Here is a 22819-nt window from a genome sequence, read left to right as displayed (position 1 = left end):
ATGAATTGAAAAAATTGCAGTACTAATTGAATATATAGTTTGATATTTTTTTTTGGGATCAGATAGTCTAGTGACTAGAATTCACCTTATAAGATGAATAAGTGGAGTGTCCGGGGTTCGAACATCTTATATAGCTTGATACTATGAATAGTATAAGGAAGTTTTTGGCAGATTAGTGACTTATCCCAACCATTTTTTTAATTAGTGCTTGACTTAGTGACATTGCAAAAAAATATATAACGAATATAAAATGATCACATGCAGTTTGACTTTTACAAGCTATGAGCTATTCATCATAAAATATTTAAGGAACTTTGCAACTTGTGTTAAAAACAAGCTATGAGCTATTATTCATCATAAAATATTTGGTGCTTTCCTCTTGTCTCAATCTCTAACGAATCTTAATTAAGGACCTTCCTCTTTCTATAGTTAGGTTTGCTTTCCCATGCTTGTGAAATATTTGAACCATTATGCTTTAAGATGAAGCTTGAGGAAAATAATGTCCTTTGAAAAACTTAGTATAATTGACTAGCTTCCAACCATGAATTTTAAATTCCATATCTGATCTAAGAACCAACTAATCTGAAAAGACTAATCTCACTATCCATTTGTGGAGCCCCCATTTACAGCCAGATCTGTATGAACTTAGCCCATCAAAATTGACACAAAAGATAATCGAACCTAAGACTTTAAAAGAAGCACACTCCAATATCACAAACCAACTGCAAAATCAATCACAAATGGGTTCCAACGATGTTAGTTAACAATCAAATCAATTTTTATTTATAAAAAAACGAAAGCAATCGAATCTATGTTAATTTAATTAAGGCCACCACGTACAATATGTTTGGACGTATATGAATTTTTTATTTGAGGTGTAAAATCGAAGCCAATTATATCTTTGTGAAGAAAATTAAAGTAATACTCCACGTATTATTCAGCTAGGAAAAAAAGGTGAGCATGATTCATGATATTTATGGTCCATCATCCATGTGATTTGTGAATGCAAAATATTTAAACAGAATGATTGAATCTTATTTTTCTTTTTTGATAAAGAATCATCTCACTTTAAATATATTTAAGAACAACATGATCCCTCTTTTGTATAAAAATAATAATAAAACATAGCAGAAAAGATAAATGATATTTATACGTATATTTTGTGACAATTTTTAGATAACTATCTTTCATATTTTTAACGTGTTCTTACTTTTTTTTATTGTTTTCGACCAATGAGAGTGTGAGAGAGAAAGTTATCACCAAAGTTGTTAAAAATGGTTGTTCAAATATCATTTCTCTTATTTTTCTATTATTTTAATTTAAGTAACTAATTTTCACAAGTATAAGTTTTTCTGTGGTTTTTTTCTCTCTCGTGATTTTGTTGTCCGAATGCGACATTATGTTGTTCGTCATTTTGGTGGGGAGTTACTAGATTTCATGTCCTACTGTAGTGTTTGTTTGGTTTAGATTAACAAATCAACCTTAATCAATTGCAATTTCAATCAATAACTTCAATGTCGAAATTGCAGATTTGAAGACACGTGTTTTGCAAGCGCTTTTCATGTTAGAACATATCTTGTTCAAGTAAGGTTGTTGGTAACTTTGACGCTATCACATTACTTGTGAGCATTGTGTTGTTTCATGTTACTAAGTTATTATGAGTTTGTTCGCAAATTTATATTTTATTTTTAGCGATGTTGAATTTGTATTAATTTTCGATGTATATTTGAATGAATATCAAGTTTAGTTTAAAAAAAAAAAAAACCAAAACACAACTCTCTAAGTACTTGGTCTAGTTAGTGATAAAAAATACATGTTTTAGTCTTCGAGTTTAGCAAATATCATTGAAGCTTTATCTTGAAACACCATCTTTTCATCCTCATTTGTCATTTGTCATGCTAACAAATGTTTTAAGAGACCTGTTTAAAGAATTTATAAAAGGATATCATGTCTTGCAAATACAAGTCAAGCATTTGGCACAAATAAAAATATACAATTTTTTATGAAAAAGTTAATTCTTTTGACTCGTTAAACAATACCGTAAATGCAGTTGTAAGAATTTTCATTTATTATAAATAAAAATAAAAATGGTAATGAATGTTTAAAAATAAATGCAATATATTGCCTAAAAAATCCAATAATAATAGAATTTGGAAAATGTGTATTCGACTTTTTTAAAGTTAAACAAGCGATATTTCCAAAAACAATATTTCCAACGAAAAACTTTACTTTTAATTTAATTAACCGGTGCCTTTATTATTACTACCTCCGTCCCTAATTATAGGATCGTTTTGAAAAAATAACGGGAATTAAGATAGTGAATATTTGTATTAAATATGTTTGTAATTACTATTGTTTTTACAATTTTATTCTTTAAGAGAGAGTTGGTTTATGTTTTCAACATGTTATTTATTGTTGATTGAAGAAAAAGATGTATAATAAATAGGGGCATGTATGTAAAGAAATAATTAATGTAGTTGGAAATAGCAAAGTGGTCTTATAAAAAGGGACAATTTTTTTTTTCAAAAGGGTCTTATAATTAGGGACGGAGGTAGTATTTTTTTGGTACAATTAACATGTGCCTTTAACACACATATTAGTGTGACCTAAAACAAAATCCAACCAAATACTTTCTCCGTTTTAAAATGATTGATCTTGTTGACTTTTACATATGCTAATATACAATTTTAACCTTTAGTATCTTTAACTACTTATTTGCAAAATTGATAAGAAGTCGATATTTTAATCATCGAGACTAATCCAACATCTTATATGCTAACATTTGTATATTAGTACAGAATATGTTTAAAATACGTTAAATGAATAATGTATATGGCCAAACAATATAAGTCATTTTGAAATGGAGAGAGTACACACTAACCAATAAAAACCAATAACAATTTATATACCACCATTTATCTTTATATATTAGTAGATAAATATAGTCAAAACATGTTATGTAAATAGTATACGTAATCAAACAAAATCACTAATATATAATTTTTTTTGGTCAACTAAATGAAATGTTTAAGGTTCAAATCCAACCCTTACATATTTTATGCATTGTCCAAAATCATTTATTTTAAAACAAATGAAACACACAATTTTTTTATTAAAAAAATTGATATTCGACTCAAAAATCGACTAATCCAAAAATTCAATTTCATCCTCCAATTACAAAATCCCATTTAAAACCAAGAGAGAAGAAAAAACACAGTACAACAAAAGTCAAAGGAACACAAAAACAGAAGAAAAGAAGGTAAAGTGAACCTTCATTCCCTTTTCCTCTTTGTTTTTTTCCTTCACACAAAAAACACCATTAACAAACAATAACCAAACACATTCCAATTTCCAAGTTCCAACCTTTCAGTTTCACCTTCATTTTTTGTATCCATCAGAAAAAGACATAACTGTCTCTGTTTCTTTCTGTGTTGCCACATCACTCTCACACATCAAACTTTTCATTTTTCATCAAATCAAAAACACCCCATTAATAAAGTTTTCATTTTTAGTCAAATCAAAAACACCCCATTAATTTTTGTTTTTTTTGGTTATTTATTGACCCAATTGTTTTGCTTAGAAGATTTTTTCATCAGAAAGATGGGAAATTCTTTTGGTTGTTCAGCTTCTGGTGAGAGGTTGGTATCTGCAGCAAGAGATGGTGATTTGGTTGAAGCAAAGATGCTTTTGGAATTCAATCCTTGTCTTGCAAAATACTCAACTTTTGGTGGTCTTAATTCACCTCTTCATTTTGCAGCTTCTAAGGGTCATAACGAGGTTTTTGAATATACCCTTTTGATTTCTTTGTCTTTTAATGTCTTAAAGTTTATGTTTTTAATTTTACCATTTTGATTAACACCCTTTTTGATTCTCTAAAGTTTTGGTGTGTTTATTAGATTGTGGCATTGTTGCTTGAAAAAGGAGCTGATGTGAATTCAAGGAACTATTGTGGGCAGGTAAAATTTTAATTTTTTTGTGGCACTTTTTGTTTGATTGATTTAAGCTTTATGGTTATTGTGATTGATTTGATTAATTTTCATTATATGATTATGGTTTCAAGTTGGTCGTCACGATCTTTGATATTGAGGAGAGTCGATGCGGCTCCAATCCTGGTCGCATTGTGGTTTTGGCAACATTTAAATGATTATATTGTGGCCTAATTTCCATTATATCTTGGTTGATTTTAGTTTTATTGTTTTTGAGTTTGATTTGACTAATTTTCATGATATGATAACGGTTTGAAAGTTGGTCGTCTCGATGTTTGATATTGCGGAGAATTGTAGTTTAATGTGGCCGATGTGGCCCTTATCCCGATTGCATTGCAGTCTTGGCAATGTAAAAAACCATTATATCGTGGCATATATCGTGGTCGGAGACCTTTATTTTAACCTGGATATGATTAATACTGGTTTGGTCAATTTCAGTGTTGAAAAATGGAATAACGCCATCTCATTTTTATCCCTAATTCTTGGAATTAAAATTGGCTAGTTATTTTAACCTGGATATGATCGATTGTGATTATTGTTCAACTATCCATTGACTTGGTCCTAAAATTGGCTAGTTACATTCTTTAAGAGAATTTTTTCCTACCTTGTCTTAGAGTATAATATTGGGGTGTGCATTATGATTCTTGACAGATCAGTGGATATGGTTCTTGTTCAAAACATGTCAGCATGATAAGATTTCAAAAAATTTCTTTCGATGTTTCTTAGTCTCCTTTTTGATTCATATATATATATATGATTGCCTAAGAATATGATTTGCTAAATGAGATTTTAATTTTGGTTTAACTTGATCCTTTGTTTACAGACAGCTTTGATGCAAGCTTGTAGACATGGTTATTGGGAAGTTGTACAAACCCTTATGCTGTACAGATGTAATGTGAGTATTATCTTCCACTTTCTCCCTTTCTCGGTCTTTTGGTTATAATATCTGATAAAATTGGAACGATACAAGTTGCAGGGTTGATGGTTGAAACCATGTTTGGGGTGGGAATTGGACTTTCGTGAAGTATATTTTTATATTTACATGGTCCAAGTGTCATTCTTAGAATCATGGTTATCAAATCAAGATTCAAATTGTGAATTATTGGATTACCTATTTTCTGAATTGTGAATTGAATCTTATTGTGAATCGTAAGATAAATTACCAATAAATTATATTATTAAGTAAAACTACTTGACACAGAAAAATTATAAGCTGATTTCATCTACAAACCTCAAAATTATTCACGGTTCAAGTCATAAAGTAAAGCACAAAAGAAAAGTGACTGTATATACAAAGCTGACAAATAAAAGACTGGCTGCACCAAGTTTTGGTAGCGATTCATTAGAATGTATGAAAGTTCATCAATGTGAATCGTGTTTTCATTATAATGAATCCGATTCAAGATGATACACACACACACACACACGAAATTCGTATTGATTGGGTTCAATTTGGTATTGAGTTGAGATACGGCATGCATGTATTGTGATAACCATGTGTGAAGAATAACTAGATTAAATTACAGGTTATGAAAGCAGATTATCTAAGTGGGAGGACAGCTCTTCACTTTGCAGCTGTCAGTGGGCATGTAAGATGCATTAGACTTGTGGTGGCTGACTTGGTCCCAAGTGCTCCTTATGAAACTCTACATGCTCGTGTGGATGCTGATGTTGGTGATGGATCAAATACAAAAAGAAAAAACGAACAAAGGTATGCCATTCCTCTTCATTGTCTAATTCTCAAAAGATTATCATTCTAGTAAATTTCATCCTATATTTTATGTTTAGCTGATACTGTTGTATGACTAATATACTTTCACTGTTTTTAACATGCTTATCATAAAATGCTCTTTATATTCATTTCAATATACTTAACATTTAGTGCATTCATGTTTTTTTCTTCTACATTTTTATACATATGCATTCACACATTTAGTTACTACACTAACAAGTAACAATTATTTGATAAAAATACTATTTGCAAAAGCCATGCTTAATTTTTCTTTGAGAGTCTTCATTACATTGATCTTCTTTTAGATTTAGTTTATATTAATGATTTAAATCCCGACTATCATGATTTTAAATTGTGGTTGCGGTTACGCTGTGAACTTTTATGTTTCAGCGAAATACATAGAAATGTGGCCGATGCAGTTAAAATTGCAGTTAGAGTTCTCAAAATATTTTATACTTCAGTCACTATTGTGGTTACGGATAACAATTTAAAATCATGTTGACAATAAAGTATTGTTTCAATAATCTCTGTATATTATATTCTTGCTATTCATTTACTTCATGCCGGTGCAGTGAATTGTCCAAGTTTGTAAACAAGACAGCAGATGCAGGTATTACTGCACTTCATATGGCTGCGTTGAACGGGTACTTCGATTGTGTACAACTGCTACTTGATCTTAATGCAAATGCATCAGCTGCAACATATCATTATGGAACATCAATGGATTTAATAGGTAACTCTTTTGTTGAAGATTATGGATGATAAATATGTGTTTTTTTTCCTTCTCTCCTACCAGAAAATTACCGATGTGCTATGCATTAATATAGGGGCTGGAAGCACTCCATTGCATTATGCTGCGTGTGGCGGAAATTTAAAATGCTGTCAGGTAAGAATTTCTTTAACGTTTTCCTGTGATATTAACCTAATTAAGCACTTACAACATAGGTGCTTATGCATAAACTATTCCTATAGCAAAAGATAAAATAAAGTCAAACTGAATCATATAAGTTATAAGATGTTTTCATAAGCTATCCTAAAGAGCTTGTGGAAATAAGCTGAAAACTGCTTATAGACATGTCATAAACTGTTTCCATTAGTTCTCCAAAATAGTTTCACAAGTGTTTATATTAGTAGATAAGCTCAAATAAGCCAATCCAAACAGGCCCCAAATCTTTTAACGATGCTCTTATTTTTTCAGATCCTCCTTTCAAAAGGTGCAACTCGGATGGCTTTGAACTGCAATGGGTAAGATATTGTGAATGGAAATTGAAATAGATTTTTTTCTTGCTCTATAACATAAATGACACAAATTAATTTTTCCTCTCAGGTGGCTTCCACTTGATGTGGCTAGGATGTGGGGGCGTCACTGGCTTGAACCATTGCTGGCACCGAGTTCTGATACCATCGTATCATCATTCCCTACTTCAAATTATTTGTTGTTGCCCCTCATGAGTGTGCTCAACATAGCCAGGTATTTTTATAATCCATAAATCTAGATATAAAAATTACAAACAACGGGAATAGCTGTCGTAATAATATGCTGCAAAATACTGTGAATGTGATTATCATAAAAAAGAAACAAGGAAATAGTTTTCGGATAATATGAAAAATAGATGTGCATCATGATAGTCAAAATCGGGATCTAGCATGTAGGTTCGTACAATTTTGTGATCTTGGTGGCTATGACGGAATGGGTACCTGCGCAGAATCGCTTTACCATTCCATACAGTAAAAATCTGTGCGACTTTTGCGATTTTAAACTCCCACTTTGTGCACATAGCAACTGTAGTTCATAGCCAGGGTTTCGCGTCCTGTTTCTGAAACCCACTTTTTTGGGTTAAAACCCCCTAAAACTTGTATCTACTAGTCATTTGTTTCAAACTAGCCTTTATATGTTATATAACATTTAACCAAGTGAAAGCACCACCACTGCACTGCACCAGGGAACAATGTTGAAGATGAGAACCTGTGAAATAGTCACACAACAGAAACGATGAGGGAGTTGTTTTTGGTTAGGAAACAAATGCTGAGATAGGGTTAGAAGTGTCAAAAATATCATTTAGGATATGCGATCTGGTCAGATTGTGTTCCAGAAATATGATCGGGAATGTCTAGACTTCCGGAAAAGCGTAGAATTATGTAATCCTATTATATGATTCTCGAAGCACAATTATTTTCCTAATATATGATTCTTGATGTTGTCGGATCCTAAATGCAAATGGAAATAAGATTGATGTGGATTACTGCAGGGAATATGGATTGCATTCTCCTACGACCTCATCCAATGAGATCGACTTCTGTGCTGTCTGCCTGGAGAGGCCATGTACAGTGGCTGCAGAAGGTACTGGATTTTAAACTTTTGAATATCTGTATATTTGCTTGCTTATCTACATGAAAATATTCAATGAACTGCAGTTCTCTTAAAACGAGTAAAATGTGGTTGTCAGCTATATCATCCCATAAAGTTATAATCCCATGTTTTGAAAGAGCGATAGGAGGGTTCTCATTCTCTTTGAGAACGGGAAGCTGAGTTTATGATATTATTGTTAAAGTGTCCCACATTCGATTAGATATGACTTAAAAACTGAGTTTGTTAGTGGGAGACTTCTAAAAATGAGCTTATGAAAACAGGGGAAAGCTGATTTTGTAAGGACGAGTTAGGCCTAGTTTAAATTTTAAGATGATATCAAAGCCTATCCACTCTAGATGTCTAATCATCCGCTATCAGGTTACACTCTAGATGTCTAGTCTTTAATGCGAGGGAGTGTATTAAGAGTCTCACATTTGATGAAATATGACTTGTAAATGAGTTTATAAGTGGGAGACGTTCCTCCCCTTACAAGCCGGTTTGTAATGAGACACTGAGTTAGGTACAATCCAAATTATAAGAATCACTAAACGGAAAACGTAGTGTATGAGATGCTAAGCCAACATTTTATACATGGACCTAATGGAATGGGAGACCATGTTATATATTAGTTTTTATTTATTCCACCTTAGTTTTATTTTTTATTTTTTATAAAGCTTATATCCTATTATATGTTCTACTTTTAATATGTACCAAACATAGACCTAAATTTATATTTTTTATGTCATGCGCCGACTTATCTACCTAAATGCTAACAGTCATTTGTCTTACGTTTAAACATAATGCTTAGTGTAACTGATCTCAAGACTTTATCCATGCAGGATGCATGCATGAGCTTTGTGTAAGATGTGCACTCTACCTTTGCTCTACAGCCAATGTTTCTTCTGAAATGCATGGCCCTCCTGGTTCTGTCCCTTGTCCCCTTTGTCGACATGGAATTATCTCTTTCGTCAAGTTACCAAGTTTCCAACCAAAAGAAAATAAATTGCATGCGTCTCTCAGCATGTGTACACCATGCATACAACATCCACGTGACATAGATCAATCCTCTTTTTCTCATAATACATCGGAAATTCGAAAAAACCGGGTTGCTTCTGTTTCTTCCGAGATGCTTTGCCCTGTCACCTGTACACCATTTCCATCTGTAGCGATTCCTTTATGTACTTGCAATGATGGTCCTTGTCCGCCATTTGAACCTGGTGAAGATGAAACACAAGATGAATCACCTCGTCACTCACAAGCTTCGACAACAGATCAAGATAAAATGGAAGGACCAAAACTGGTGAAAAAAACATGTTCAAATATGTTTTGGGGTAGAAGAAGTTGCAGCAGGGAGAACCAATGTAATTCAGAAATAAATGCATGATTGATTCAATAGGCAAGTATGTAGTCGTTCTCTTATGGTTAAATATGTTTTTAGGCACTTATGAAATTATGACTTTTTAAGTTTATTTCCTACATAAAGTTTATCCAATTTTAGTCTATATTCTTATTAATTTTATTTAGTGTGAAGACCATTTTAGTCCTTTACAAAAACTCAGACCAAAACCTAAAAAATAAAAATTTAGTTCCCGTGAAAAATAAACCAAGAAAATTTAGTCCCTACATGAACAACTTAGTTCTCACCTCCGAAAAACTTAGAGGCTAAGTTGTCTTGTTTTATTTTTCTCACGGCCTAAAAATTGTTTTTATTTTCTCATGGCCGGGTCTCGCATTTTTGTCGGGGACTAACATAAATATTCAAAAATTTTAATGAAAAATTAGTGCTTTTAGTCCATATAAAAGCAAAATAAGAATTAATATTGAACATACTTTATTTAGGGACTAAACTTGAAAAATATTGAATTTTATAGGGACTTAAAACATATTTAACTCTTCTCATCATGTGTGGATGCAGTTTACCGTCTTAGATCAACAATGTGAAGTCCACAGTTGTCTTATTATGCAACCTCAAATAGTGAAATCTAGTGGATGCATATAGCAAGAAGAAATCAAGCTTCTTTGCTTCTGTTTTACTGCAAAGTCTGCATACTTGGTGAAAGATAATATTCTTGCGTTTCAGCATTCCTCTTTTTTATTTATCAGTTATGATATTTAGAGAGGGTTTGTACAATTAGTCGTTATTGCAATTGGATTTTATTTTGCAATATAAAAGATAGTTTTTAGGTGGTGACTGGGTGAATGCAAAAACTAAAGTACCTTTCTTTTTTAGCATATTTATCAGATTAGTAGGAGGTTCTGTATATTTTGTTTATCATGAATTTTCATAGGTTTATAAAGAACAAATTTGAGTACTAAATTGTTGTGTTTATGAGTTTTTCCATACAATTTTTTAGCTTTGTAGTACATATTTTTTCATTTGTTTTGCTTGTTTCTTCAGTGATTTATGCTTATAGTTTAACACTTGCTAGTTTAGAATAGTCTGCATCGAAAAAGCTGTGAGAAACTCGAGTTCAAAGATGGAATCACCATAGAAGAGAAAACCATGCAGAGTTCATTTCACTTTTTACATCTTTTAATCTGTGAAAATGAACTGAAAGATAGAAAAGTAGCTACAACCATTCCATTGCAGTGATATTTCTTGCCTATATATGAAGAGTAGTGATATATGTACAACCATTTGGGACAACTTTGATGACAACTCTCATTTTCTCTCTTCTCATTGGTCCAAAACAATAAAGAGAGAAAAAGGAAGAGAGAGAATAAGAATATAATGTGAGTACGAGAGAGAAAGTTGTCAAAAAGTTGTAATAAAATGGTTGTACAAATATCATTTCTCAAATATCAATATTTCTTGCTATTATGTAGGGATTTTTTATAGGGTCTTGCTAACGAGTGCCCCATGAGGCACTTTGTAACGTGACTACTACAGTTGTTTGTGGTCATACTGTGGCTGCAATTAAGGTCTGCATTTTAGAATTATGGCTAATGAACATTTTTTTTTATATTAGGGGAGACACTCTTATGAATGGTCAAGGAGATTCACCAACGGGTTAAGACTCTCCATTTTCTTTTGTCTCCATTTGTTCCATCGTTATAACGAGGGATTAATATCCTCTCCATTATCCTTTGTCTCCATTTGTTCCATTACTATAGTTTTGGAAATATAAATGCAAAAGTGTGACATTAAATGAGTCCACTCTTATGAAGCGTTTTTCTTTCTTTTAGTTTTTATCAAATGAATTAAGGAGTAAATGGAGTAAATCTATGCATTCAAAAGGAGTAAATGGAGTAAGGCTAAATGGAGCAAAGATGAACTCCAAACAGTTGAGAACTCTTAACTCGTTATAATGGGGGGATTAAGATCTTCTCCATTTTCTTGCTGATTTGAAGGTCTAATTACCTGCGGCAACTGTAGCTGTTTGTAATGAAAACTCTTTCGGTGTGTGTCCATGGCTTTAAACCAATAAGTGTGTGATTGGTTTTCCGTTTGTAACACACAAAAGCACATTTGCACGTTCCCTGAATCGTTTTTGCCGTGATTTTCAGAAGCTCCAAATGCTAGCTTCTTTGCTAACGTGATTTTGTCATGATTTATCAAACACCGTTTTGCAAACCCTGTACCAAACAAACACAAAGTAAAATAAGAATTTCTTTTCTTTTTCTTTCTACAACCAAACAAAAATTTACCTTACTTTTTTCTGTGATCAATCAGAGTGCATGTTCATGTTTATGCCATGGAAAAGTATATCACACTGAATCATGTATGGCTAGTTGGCTACTACCCCACATGTTACTTAACCTTACTATCACTATTGTCCCCACCTAATTGACATTGAAAACCAATGATAAGTTTCAGAGAATCCAATTTCTCAGGGATTGGAAGAATTCTTTGCTCTCAGAAATTATTAGCAATCAAATCCAACTAATTTTATGTTGTCACGTTTGTTATTCGTATCCATTGAAAAGAAGACACATACCTTTCCTTTAAGGGCATTATTAGGTATTTTGCTTGTGTTCTGTCCCTTCCTTAGCTTTTGTTTTTTTCTATGATTTTGTACAGAATATATTCAGTATTCACACTCATATATATATACATGTGCTTCATTTCCATTTATACTCACAATACAGAGGAATACACTTTTTTATTCATCTGGAATTCTCCTTAACCAGGACGTACGATTGTTCCATTTTAATAAAGTTGTCTTGTTTTGACGCATACATTTGACATTAAAATTTGACGACAAATTTAAATGGATAACATTCTCCTATTGTTAATTACATTCAACGAATGATTAATGGATATAACAAGTGTCTCTTTAACCATCTGCTTAAAGTAATTAACTACGATTTTGAGTGTTATTAACGATAGTTTTAAACCTCTTGTTGGGCTACTTATGTAGCTGTGAATGGATGAATATATTAGATGGGGCACGTGTCTCCAGAATGATAGAGACTTCATTGCAAGATGCATTATTTGAGTGTGAGTTGTTGGGGAGTCTCCTGGTGACGAAAGAAACAGCTGACACAATGCTTCACGACCACAAGAGACGGAGACATATATCTCCATCCAAAATCTTATGATATTAGGTTAATCAATGAGTCGTCACTGTTATATATTTACCCATCCACAAGCAATGTGGGACAAAACGACTCATTTTAAAACCAACAATGGTATGGACCATAATGAAGGTCCCCTCGATCTTTTATCTCATTCTTGATATGGTTCTTCAATGTAGTGCATAATACAATAAGATTTTTTTTTTTTTTTTTTTTTATCTCAATTGTAAAATTTTAGTTGATACTTAATAGTATGAATTTGGCGAGAAAGTTGAGATATTCTCTACCGTGCGACACCAGATACAACTCACGACTTTTTCCACCATATTTAACGGTCACATTGAATGAAAAGTGGATATTTGCCACCATACCTTTCCCTTTTTGAAATCGTCATGAACTCACCCTTCTCTTAGTCATTTTGAGCAAAAGGATAATCCTAGATCTTATCTTCGTTCACCGCCACCCACAAAGGTTGTAAAAGGTTTTGCAATTTCACAACCATGTCGCGATGGAGTAGGGTTGTGGTATGGGTCACAGGCGAACGAGGTGTGACGGTTCAAGATGGTTCGAGATGGTTGCAATAGAAACTTATCACAAGATTGTGAAAACTTGGTTGCTAACATTAAAATAGTTTGATGCGAATGATTTGAAGGTGGAAATATAGGTGTGGGATACTGTTTCTTAGATTAGTGTACTAATTCTATCATTTGTATAAGTTAGAATATCTCTTGTATTATCTTTTTATTATTCTTATTAAAAAGTAAACATTACAAAATAAGCCCAGCTTTCAACATCTGCAACAAAAATAGAATAATTCTGATGTTTATTTTCCAAGAAAATTTGTTTTATAAGCTAATTTTCAGAAATAAACAAATTTAAGGCATTGTTTGGTCCACAAATTCAATAATTTACAAGCAGTACAAACTATAAAGTACATCAAGAATATGTGCCACCTTTTAAACACCAGCTAGCTCTAAGGTTCCTTGTGAACTATCGCGGTCGCAACCACGTCACAATTCTTAATATTACATATAGGTAACTAATCGTCGAATATAAATTCGCGATTATAGTTGCGGCCACAATACATAAACATCGAAAACTTTGATGCTGCAGTTCCAATCGTAACCTCAAACCGTCTCGCAAACCCTAAGAAATAGCAAAAAAATGGAGTGGAGTATAGATTTCAAAAAAAATCTATATCCTTATTTCAACAATGACAACCCCTAAGAAAAGATATTAAGCCTGAAACAAGTTTTATTCACCGCATCCTTTCAGCTTCACGAATTGATAACGAGTTTAATAGAGATGCACTGTTGGTGTAAAATATAGTTTTGTACCGACATCCAATGAGAACTCACATTATTGCCACGTAACTCTACTTTGTATCCGTTGGATTCTCATTGGACGTCAGTTTAAAATTAGTTTACACCAACGGTGCATGTCCCCTTTTTTTTTCATCGATCACCTTCTTCTTGCTGCAGTTTCTCTTTGAGCATTGAAGTAAACTGCAGCAACAGGTAAACCAAGGTTATTCTCCTGTGAGAATCTCCTTGTGTTGAAATTGTCTCTAGAAGATGGGGATCTCACTGTTTGTCTCCCTCTCTGCTTGAACAAGATGAACACATATCTATGGATTCCTATCACTGGCTTTGGATTCTCATACTCCACAATCTCATTTCCTGCATCAAAGTTAATTCCCTTTGTTATAAAATTAAAATTATAATTACCACTATTACAACTTACAAGCATCTTTAGATTAAGTTACATTTTGTGTGATGCAATTTACATGTATGGTTGTAAAAAGGTTTTAGGAATGGACAATTCTAATTCAATGATTTTTGGATTAAATATGTTTGTAGTCCCTATAAAATTATGAATTTTCAAGTTTAGTCTTTATAAAATTTTAATGGTAATTTTAGTCCTTCATAATATTGTAGATTGTAAGAATAGTCCCTATTTTTAAAACTTCTTGCAAAAAATGAATATTTTTAGTCTTTCAAAATAGTCTCTATAAAATGCAAATAAGGACTAAAAGTGAGTAAAACTTTTGTAAAGACTAAACTTGTAAGCCTATAATTTTGTAGGGACTAAAAACATATTTAACCCATGATTTTTATTATATAAATTGAAGACTTAATTATGTCACATCATTTTGAGACTAGTTTCATATCCATGCACATATGTAATAAATTATGAAAATGTTAAAATCCTCATAGTTGATTTTCCAATTTAACTCAAGTTGTTTAAATCCTCAAGTTCTTAGTGGTAAAGGTATATCTAAAAGTAATAATCTTTAGATCAACAAATATATAGAATAATTAATTAAGGTTATATTGATCCTAGGATAAGAAAGAGGGACTAACCAAAAGAGACATCTGTGGTACCTGGAATATCTGTAACCATCCTGGCAAATTGGTGACACCAAGTTGATAAGAGGGAATAAATTGATACAAAAATTAAATAAATAAAGAGATGAGAAAGAGAGTTTTATTATACAAACCAGTGGAGATGTTCCCTTAAATGTGGATCACTAGGACTAGGAGCATCTGGGTCTGTCATGATCTACAAGTTCCATCATTTGGTATATTAATCCTATATTACTATCAATATATAAAAACATATATATGTATACATTCATGTCTTAGGTTATAGCCACTATAAAAAATGTTTTAGAAATCAGACCGAACCAGTTAGTTCAAACAATTAAGCGGGAAGGAGTAAGTTCATCGGTTTGATTTGATTACGATTATACCTTATTCTGGTTGAACTGGATTTAACCAGGTTAAGCCGCAGTTGGTTCAACCGGTTCTCATCCTTACCTTTTGTTATATTTTTTTTTTACTTTTAAAATATTTAATTTTTTTTTCGGTTGAAGGTCTCATCAGTTTGATCTCTGATCAGATTTGAAATCAACAATGATAAAAAACGTAATTTAGAAATAAACATACTAATATAGGTAGTTAGTTAGGCTTTTCAAATCGTCAAAGCCAATCGATACTTCGCTAATGTAATATGTGATAAACAAAATAATTGAAACCTTAATTATATTTTGAAACATATGAATGAGTGAGTAACTTACCAAAGTATAAGCAGATCTCATGTCTTCACCTCCAATATCAACCCTTGGTTTGTTCATAACAATAGAAGGCATTAACTCATGTCCATTTGCAACTTGCTTGGTGGAATATGTCACATTCATTCTTACACTTGGATTGAAAATGTCAACAACTTCTCCTATCACTCTTCCCACAGAAAGTGGTTCCAATGGCCTAGACATGATAACTCACAATGAGATGCAAAGATAAGAATTTTTTTTTGTATATTTGTGAAGTGAGTTTTTGAAGTAATTTATAAGCACAAATAACATAAGAATATTTAGTAAGGGAGATAATGAACTTGGCTTGGTTTTAGAAGCATAAAGAAAGATTCCATACATGTTTTTCCTATTTTGGGAAAGGATGTCCATTTAAAGTATCAAATTTGTATTATTCAACATTGTTAAGGGGAACACGTTAGATACTATATTGGAAATAGAATGCTTGATGTTTATAACATATCAATTTTTACGTATGATTTTAATGGAAGAATCTTCAACTTGTCTTTGTCTTATTGGATAGGTGAGAATGAAGAATTTTGCTTCACTATTAAATAATATATCTTTTGCAAATGTGAATTCAACTTTATGATAAGGTGCTAAATTTCATGCACATGATTTGTCATATCAATGAAATAGAAAATCATATCAAATTGGGTTATGTTTTTTAAATTGATCATGGAGAAACAAAAGCTTGCTAGTTTGGGATAAATTTGTATTGGAATAAGAAATAATTGATTTCTTTTTTGGTGGTGTTCAAACTCCTTACCTTGCATATATTATGCATTATTTTTACGAACAGAGATAAGCTTAAGGAACAAAAAATAATTAATTTTTAATTAAACAAACGCATTTCCAGAATAAGTAATTTGCTGCTCCTTACTAAGCATAAAATATGAGGCATAAAATCACCTAAAATCCCCTTACTAATTTAAGCACATGCAACCAAGTTATCGTGCCTAATTAACTTGTTAAAAAAAATTGTTATCCTACCAATATAATTCACGACTAAATACTTCAAAATTTAAATGATTAAACTATGAGTGGATAATTATTTTTTCACAATTTTTACACTTTTCCCGCCTTTTCTCTTAACAAGGGCAAACTTATATTTCATTGATGAGTGATAACGATAGTCGAAATGCAATTAGAAAGAAAATAAAAAACATAGCTAATGGCTTAGATAACCACTATTGCCACCAATGGATGAGCGTTAATATTTGCCTGTTGCACTTAAGAAATTCAAATTACTATTTCCAACCTTATTTAACATGGCGGAAAAGTTTTTTTAACAAGATATGTTGAGGAAGTTACTACACGGCATCCAATAACATGAGGAGTACTAGGAACACTATCTTATTGTCCGAAGTTTTACTTGATATTGCGGGGACGGTCTATCAATATGAGTCGTTTGGATAGATTCTTAATGCTGAAGAGTGGTGTTTGCTATGACCTAATTGTATACATGTGGCTAGCTCGTGGTTTATGTGATCATTGTCTGGTATTGTTAACTGTTGATGAGGAATATTGGGGCCCACCCGCAGCGGATATTGAAATGTTGGGAAGACTTACCTTGTATCGACAGTTTTATCGGAATCAATCACAAGGTTGTATGATTTATATGAAAACAAATTAACATTTGTAACAAAGATGAACTCCTTAGTTTGGGTATTGGGCGGAGAGGCTTGGAGGTGGATAAGGAGGTTGTTGGATTGTGTGGAAGATCAAGTGGTGGAATGTAGTTATATGTTAAATTCTATTATTTTGCAATTTGGTGTGGAAGATATATATATGAGTTTGGCAGCTACATCCGTCCAAATGCTACTATGTTAGTAGTACTTATCAATTCTTGGCCTCGGTGAATCATATCACTCCAATAGTAAACTCAAACATCCTATGGCTTAAAGCGGTTCCTCTCAAAGTTAATCTCTTGGTTCGACATCTACTTCTCAATTGTATTCCTATCAAAGATAATTTTCTAAGCAGGGGTGTGATTCAGAATAACGATTATCAATGTCTGGGAGGTTGCAGCATGAATGAAGATGTGGATCACTTGTTCGTCATGTGATTTTTTTGACATAATTTGGTCCTTGATTTCATATTGGCTCGGATTTGTTACGGTAAACCCGAGCTACCTTTCGGATCAACTATTGTATTTTGTTTGTTTAGGTGGTTTTCCAAAGCAAGCACGTTTGACTGCGAACATTATTTGACTCACTTTTGGAAAGAAAGAAGCATGCGTATATTTCAGCACAAGGAGGAAAGTTTGTCAACTTTATGTGACAAAATCAAGCTTCAGTCTTTCAGGTGGTTGAAAGCGAGATAAACAACTTTCGTTTTCGACTATCACTATTGATAGCTTAATTTTCTTCAATATTTTATTACAGTTTGTTAGCTTGTTTCTTGTTTTATTTTTCATTTGTTTTTTCATTTTTGTACTATAACATTATAAACTTTCTATAACATTGTTTCTAACATGACTTGTGCTGGAAGAACTTTTTTCGTTTGGTTTAAAAAAAAAAGTTATACAGCTCTCTGATTAAATTGCCATCATATTTGATGGATTGTTATTGCTTGTTTAGAATCGATGTTTCCCAGATTGATGTTTGAGAGGTGGCCGGGTAAGCTTAAAAGAGGTGGCATAATCCAATCAAAATAGCATATTGAGTATGTGGGAATAAATCAAGTAATAGTATGTAAAGGAATTTATTAAATTCAATCATTAGGTAGTTTCATGCATCATTCATTCTATGATGGATTCCTTAACATAATGAGTTAATTGAACACTTGTTGAAAAAAATAGTAGATGAAGTTCTTTTGACAAATATAGGACTTTATACGTATATTGGCTGCATATAGGATTTTAAAATTATATGATTTTGTTTTAAACAAATTAGTAGTATAATTGATTTGTAATTGTGGTGGATAGTCTCTATGGTAGGAAAAGTGACGTTACTAATTATAGTGCAGTGATTAATGATCGTAGACGTCTGATAATTTCTGATTTAGTAACCTCTTATGTTAGGTTCATCAAGAGACAAGTCAATCAAGCCGGTCATAGTTTAGCAAAGACGGCTCCGTGTGTCATTCTAGTTTTCGTATTTGTTATACCCTGATTTTGGACCTAAAAATACTCGTTCAAATTTCTTTTTTAAACACTGATATTTGTCAATTCGCTGTTGTTTTACTCTGAATCTTTACTCTCTTTTCATCTGCATATTTTACTGTCTCTGTCTCAAAGTACGTTCAAGTTCGATTTTCTTGCATAAAATTATTCAAAGTGTCTTTTCTTGCATTATAAGTCATTTAAGAGCTCTCTGAAACATCGCATTACTTTTTCTTGCATTTTATTTCAAAAATCATACAAAAGGGTATTTTGGTCATTTCCTGCAGTGGAACCCATTTTAGTCCCTGTGTTTGCCTCTGAGTCTTTTCAACTTGTCTGTACAAATCATTGTTGAGTCTTTGTTTAAAAATCATTTCAAAAATTGCATTTGAGTCAGTTTGGGTCAGTTTAGTCCCTAGGGGCATTTTGGTCTTTTCCTATCAAAATTTCGATAGGGAGGTATTTTAAAATACCTCATGTCAGTAATTGGTTCGTTTTAGTCCTTTTGTTGATTTTATTTTTTTGTTTCGCTTTACGTTTTGTTCAATTTACCAATTTTTAATTCAATTTTATTTTTATTACATTCTGGTCCCTCAAATAGTTTCCAGAATTGCATTTTAGTCCAAAAATTATTAAAATTACTTTTTAGTCCTTTTTTTTATATTGCAGTTTAGTCCTCAATTTCACTTTTTTGCAGAAAGGTCCTTAAATCACAAATTTGCACAAGGCTGAGCCAACCAAGTCCAATAACAGGTGTCACCATTTCATTGGTCCAGGAATACACATGGCAGTCTATAAAAAATACATGAGATAAATCCTCATGATTAGAGTCACAACTTACGCACTGAGTGGGACATTGAACACCTTTATCCAACAACCGAACACGAGTTGGTAAACAGCCCTGACACATACTGTAACGCCCTATTTTATTATTTATTTACTTTAATTGAGTTTAGATGTCTTTTTATAATTTAGTCGATTTATTTTGATGAGTGATATTTTGTTATGTTATATGTTGGTATATATTAGTATAAAATGTTATGTTATCTGGTGTAGAAATATATTTGTTAATTGGTGTAGAAATATTTTGTTATTTGGTGTGGAAATATATCTCTTTCCGAATCTCGACAACTTTGTGGATATGAATGCTATTGAGATCTTCCATTCCAAGAATCCGGTTCCTACTTTGCTAGCTGACACATACCATGCTATCCATGACCGGACTCTCAAAGGTCGTGGGTATATCCTTTGTTGCGTGCCTCTCCTATATAGGTGGTTTATTTCTCACCTTCCGAGCTCTTTCCATGACAACTCGGAGAATTGGTCCTACTCACAGCGGATTATGGCTCTCACTCCTAACGAGGTGGTCTGGATCACTCCCACCGCTCAGGTTAAGGAAATTATTACTGGTTGTGGAGATTTTCTCAATGTACCTCTTCTTGTACCCGTGGGGGAATCAACTACAATCCTGAGCTTGCTATGAGACAGTTTGGGTTCCCAATGAAGGCAAAGCCCATCAATCTTGCTACATCTCCAGAGTTCTTCTACTATTCGAACGCCCCCACCGACAAAGGGAGGCTTTCATAGGGGCTTGGTCTAAGGTCTGTAGGAAGAGTGTGAAGCATTTGGGTGTGAGATCCGGTATTGCTCATGAGGCATATACTCAGTGGGTAATAAATCGAGCTGAAGAGATTGGTATGCCTTACCCTGCTATGAGATATGTGTCTGCATCTGCTCCATCTATACCTTTACCTCTACCTCCCACAACTAGGGAATGTATCAGGAGCATCTAGCCATGGAGAGTCGTGAGAAACAGATGTGGAAAGCCCGATACAATGAAGCTGAGAATCTAATCATGACTTTGGATGGCAAGGATGAGCAGAAGACTCATGAGAACCTGATGTTGAAGAAGGAATTGGTTAAGGTCCGAAGGGAACTTGAAGAAAAAGATGAGTTACTTATGCGGACTCCAAGAGAGCTAGAGGACGACGCAACTTCTATGCTAGATACTGCGGTTCGGATTCGGAGTCTGAGTCTGAGGATCATCCCACCACTTCCTATGCTTGAGAGTTTTATTTGTTTATATTTCAAAGTCTTCCCTTGGCTTAATATTTCAAAGGGATTCGCCTTGTAAACACTTTGTTTTGCTTTGCTTGTTTAGATATTGTTTACAAAGCTCCTAATTTGTCTAAAAATCCTTCGATGACCAAAAAAAGAAACTTTTTTTGCATTTGCATTTGTACATATCATGCATCATGTGCATCATTCATCGAGTCACAAAAGGTTTCCAAGTGCTCACTGCCTCCTGGTTCTTCTGCCACAGATTGAAAGGTGGCTCGTGCTCGGAAAGTTTACGAACCTGACAGAATACATCGGACTAGACTCTACAGAAAGAAGAATTTGGTAGCTATGGAAGAGGAACATGCTCAGCTCCGTACCAAGTTAGCTTCTCTGAGGGAAGAATTGGCTAAGGCCAATGATACCATGACTGCTCAGCTAGCCGCCCAGGAACAATCAGCCACAGCTATTCCTATAGCCGCAGCTATCCCTATAACTACAAGTGTGATCCCAACTGCATCTACTGACGCTCGCTTCGTCATGCCAACTGGGTTTCCGTATGGACTTCCACCGTTTTTCACTCCTAGTACTGCAGCAGGCACTTCTGGTACTGCTAACAATGGTCCGATTCCCGCAACAAACGCTGTCTCCATCAATACTACTTTGCCTCAGACAACGGCAACTGTCACTGAGCCTCTTGTGCATGCCTTACCTCAAGGTGTTAACATCAACACACATCACGGAGACATCCCCGTGATCAAAACCATGGAAGAAAGGATGGAGGAACTTGCTAAAGAACTCCGTCATGAAATCAAAGCTAACCGAGGGAACGGGGACTCTTTTAAGACTCATGATCTCTGCTTGGTACCAAAGGTGGATGTCCCCAAGAAGTTCAAGATCCCAGATTTCGACCGATACAATGGGCTGACTTGTCCCCAGAACCACATCATCAAGTATGTCCGAAAGATGGGTAACTACAAAGACAATGATTCACTCATGATTCACTGCTTCCAAGATAGCTTAATGGAAGATGCTGCAGAATGGTATACTAGCTTGAGAAAAAATGACGTTCATACCTTTGATGAATTAGCCGCTGCTTTCAAAAGCCACTATGGGTTTAATACCAGATTGAAGCCAAACAGGGAATTCCTCAGATCTCTCTCCCAAAAGAAGGAGGAAAGCTTCCGCGAATATGCACAAAGATGGAGGGGGGCAGCTGCCCGCATTACTCCCGCTCTTGATGAAGAAGAGATGACCCAGACATTCCTAAAGACTTTGAAAAAGGATTATGTTGAGAGAATGATCATCGCTGCCCCGAATAACTTCTCGGAGATGGTCACCATGGGGACTCGTCTGGAAGAAGCCGTCAGAGAAGGAATCATTGTATTCGAGAAAGCTGAATCCTCCGTGAATGCATCAAAGAGGTATGGTAACGGACACCACAAGAAGAAAGAAACGGAAGTAGGGATGGTATCTGCCGGGGCCGGTCAATCCATGGCTACTGTTGCTCCTATTAATGCTGCCCAAATGCCCCCGTCGTACCCATATGCGCCGTACTCTCAGCATCCTTTCTTTCCACCATTCTATCATCAGTATCCTTTGCCACCGGGTCAACCTCAGGTACCCGTTAATGCAATTGCTCAACAGATGAAATAACAGTTGCCGGTTCAACAACAACAACAACATCAACAAGCTAGACCTACTTTCCCTCCGATACCAATGTTGTATGCCGAGTTGCTTCCAACTCTACTCCTCAGAGGGCACTGCACAACCAGACAGGGCAAGCCCCCACCTGATCCGTTGCCTCCCAGGTTCAGGTCCGACCTCAAATGTGATTTCCATCAAGGCGCCCTGGGTCATGATGTCGAAGGGTGCTATGCTTTGAAGTACATCGTGAAGAAGCTCATTGATCAAGGAAAGCTAACTTTTGAGAATAATGTCCCGCATGTCCTCGACAATCCTCTTCCAAATCATG

The 22819-nt window shown here is 34.0% G+C and overlaps 2 protein-coding genes across 4 annotated transcripts; one reads left to right on the top strand and one right to left on the bottom strand.

Moving 5' to 3' along the window:
• Positions 1-3208: 3208 nt before the first annotated feature.
• LOC25479689 (E3 ubiquitin-protein ligase XBAT33) lies at positions 3209-10414 on the top strand. 3 transcript variants are annotated; one of them, XM_024774758.2, is made up of 12 exons: positions 3209-3259; positions 3584-3777; positions 3897-3956; positions 4810-4881; positions 5513-5697; positions 6291-6451; positions 6546-6604; positions 6917-6963; positions 7046-7189; positions 7968-8059; positions 8908-9468; positions 9984-10414. In XM_024774758.2, the coding sequence occupies exons 2-11, from the start codon at positions 3601-3603 to the stop codon at positions 9450-9452; spliced, it is 1542 nt and encodes a 513-aa protein (XP_024630526.1). In that variant the 5' UTR covers positions 3209-3259; positions 3584-3600; the 3' UTR covers positions 9453-9468; positions 9984-10414. The 3 variants fall into 3 exon arrangements, with proteins under 3 accessions (XP_024630526.1, XP_039682556.1, XP_013443338.1); XM_039826622.1 differs by having other exon boundaries at positions 3213-3777; positions 9940-10414; XM_013587884.3 differs by having other exon boundaries at positions 3214-3777; positions 8908-9464.
• A 3071-nt stretch (positions 10415-13485) lies between these two features.
• Positions 13486-15926, bottom strand: LOC25479688 (CEN-like protein 1). Its single transcript, XM_013587882.3, has 4 exons — positions 15666-15926; positions 15087-15148; positions 14950-14990; positions 13486-14265 (listed from the first exon to the last, which is right to left on the bottom strand). The coding sequence occupies exons 1-4, from the start codon at positions 15861-15863 to the stop codon at positions 14048-14050; spliced, it is 519 nt and encodes a 172-aa protein (XP_013443336.1). The 5' UTR covers positions 15864-15926; the 3' UTR covers positions 13486-14047.
• Between the last annotated feature and the right edge of the window lie 6893 nt (positions 15927-22819).

Source organism: Medicago truncatula, chromosome 6 (assembly GCF_003473485.1).
Source record: "Medicago truncatula cultivar Jemalong A17 chromosome 6, MtrunA17r5.0-ANR, whole genome shotgun sequence".
NCBI classification, from domain to species: domain Eukaryota; kingdom Viridiplantae; phylum Streptophyta; class Magnoliopsida; order Fabales; family Fabaceae; genus Medicago; species Medicago truncatula.
This window is presented reverse-complemented; position numbering and strand designations above follow the sequence as displayed.

Bases quoted from the DNA above. Each gene is read 5' to 3' on its own strand.
- LOC25479689 (XM_024774758.2), top strand. From the start codon at position 3,601: ATGGGAAATTCTTTTGGTTGTTCAGCTTCTGGTGAGAGGTTGGTATCT. The intron at 6,605-6,916 runs GTAAGAATTTCT...TTATTTTTTCAG, and splicing joins GAAATTTAAAATGCTGTCAG to ATCCTCCTTTCAAAAGGTGC. The intron at 8,060-8,907 runs GTACTGGATTTT...TTATCCATGCAG, and splicing joins ATGTACAGTGGCTGCAGAAG to GATGCATGCATGAGCTTTGT.
- LOC25479688 (XM_013587882.3), bottom strand. From the start codon at position 15,863: ATGTCTAGGCCATTGGAACCACTTTCTGTGGGAAGAGTGATAGGAGAA. The intron at 15,149-15,665 runs GTAAGTTACTCA...TGGAACTTGTAG, and splicing joins TGAGATCTGCTTATACTTTG to ATCATGACAGACCCAGATGC. The intron at 14,991-15,086 runs GTTTGTATAATA...CCAATTTGCCAG, and splicing joins TTAAGGGAACATCTCCACTG to GATGGTTACAGATATTCCAG.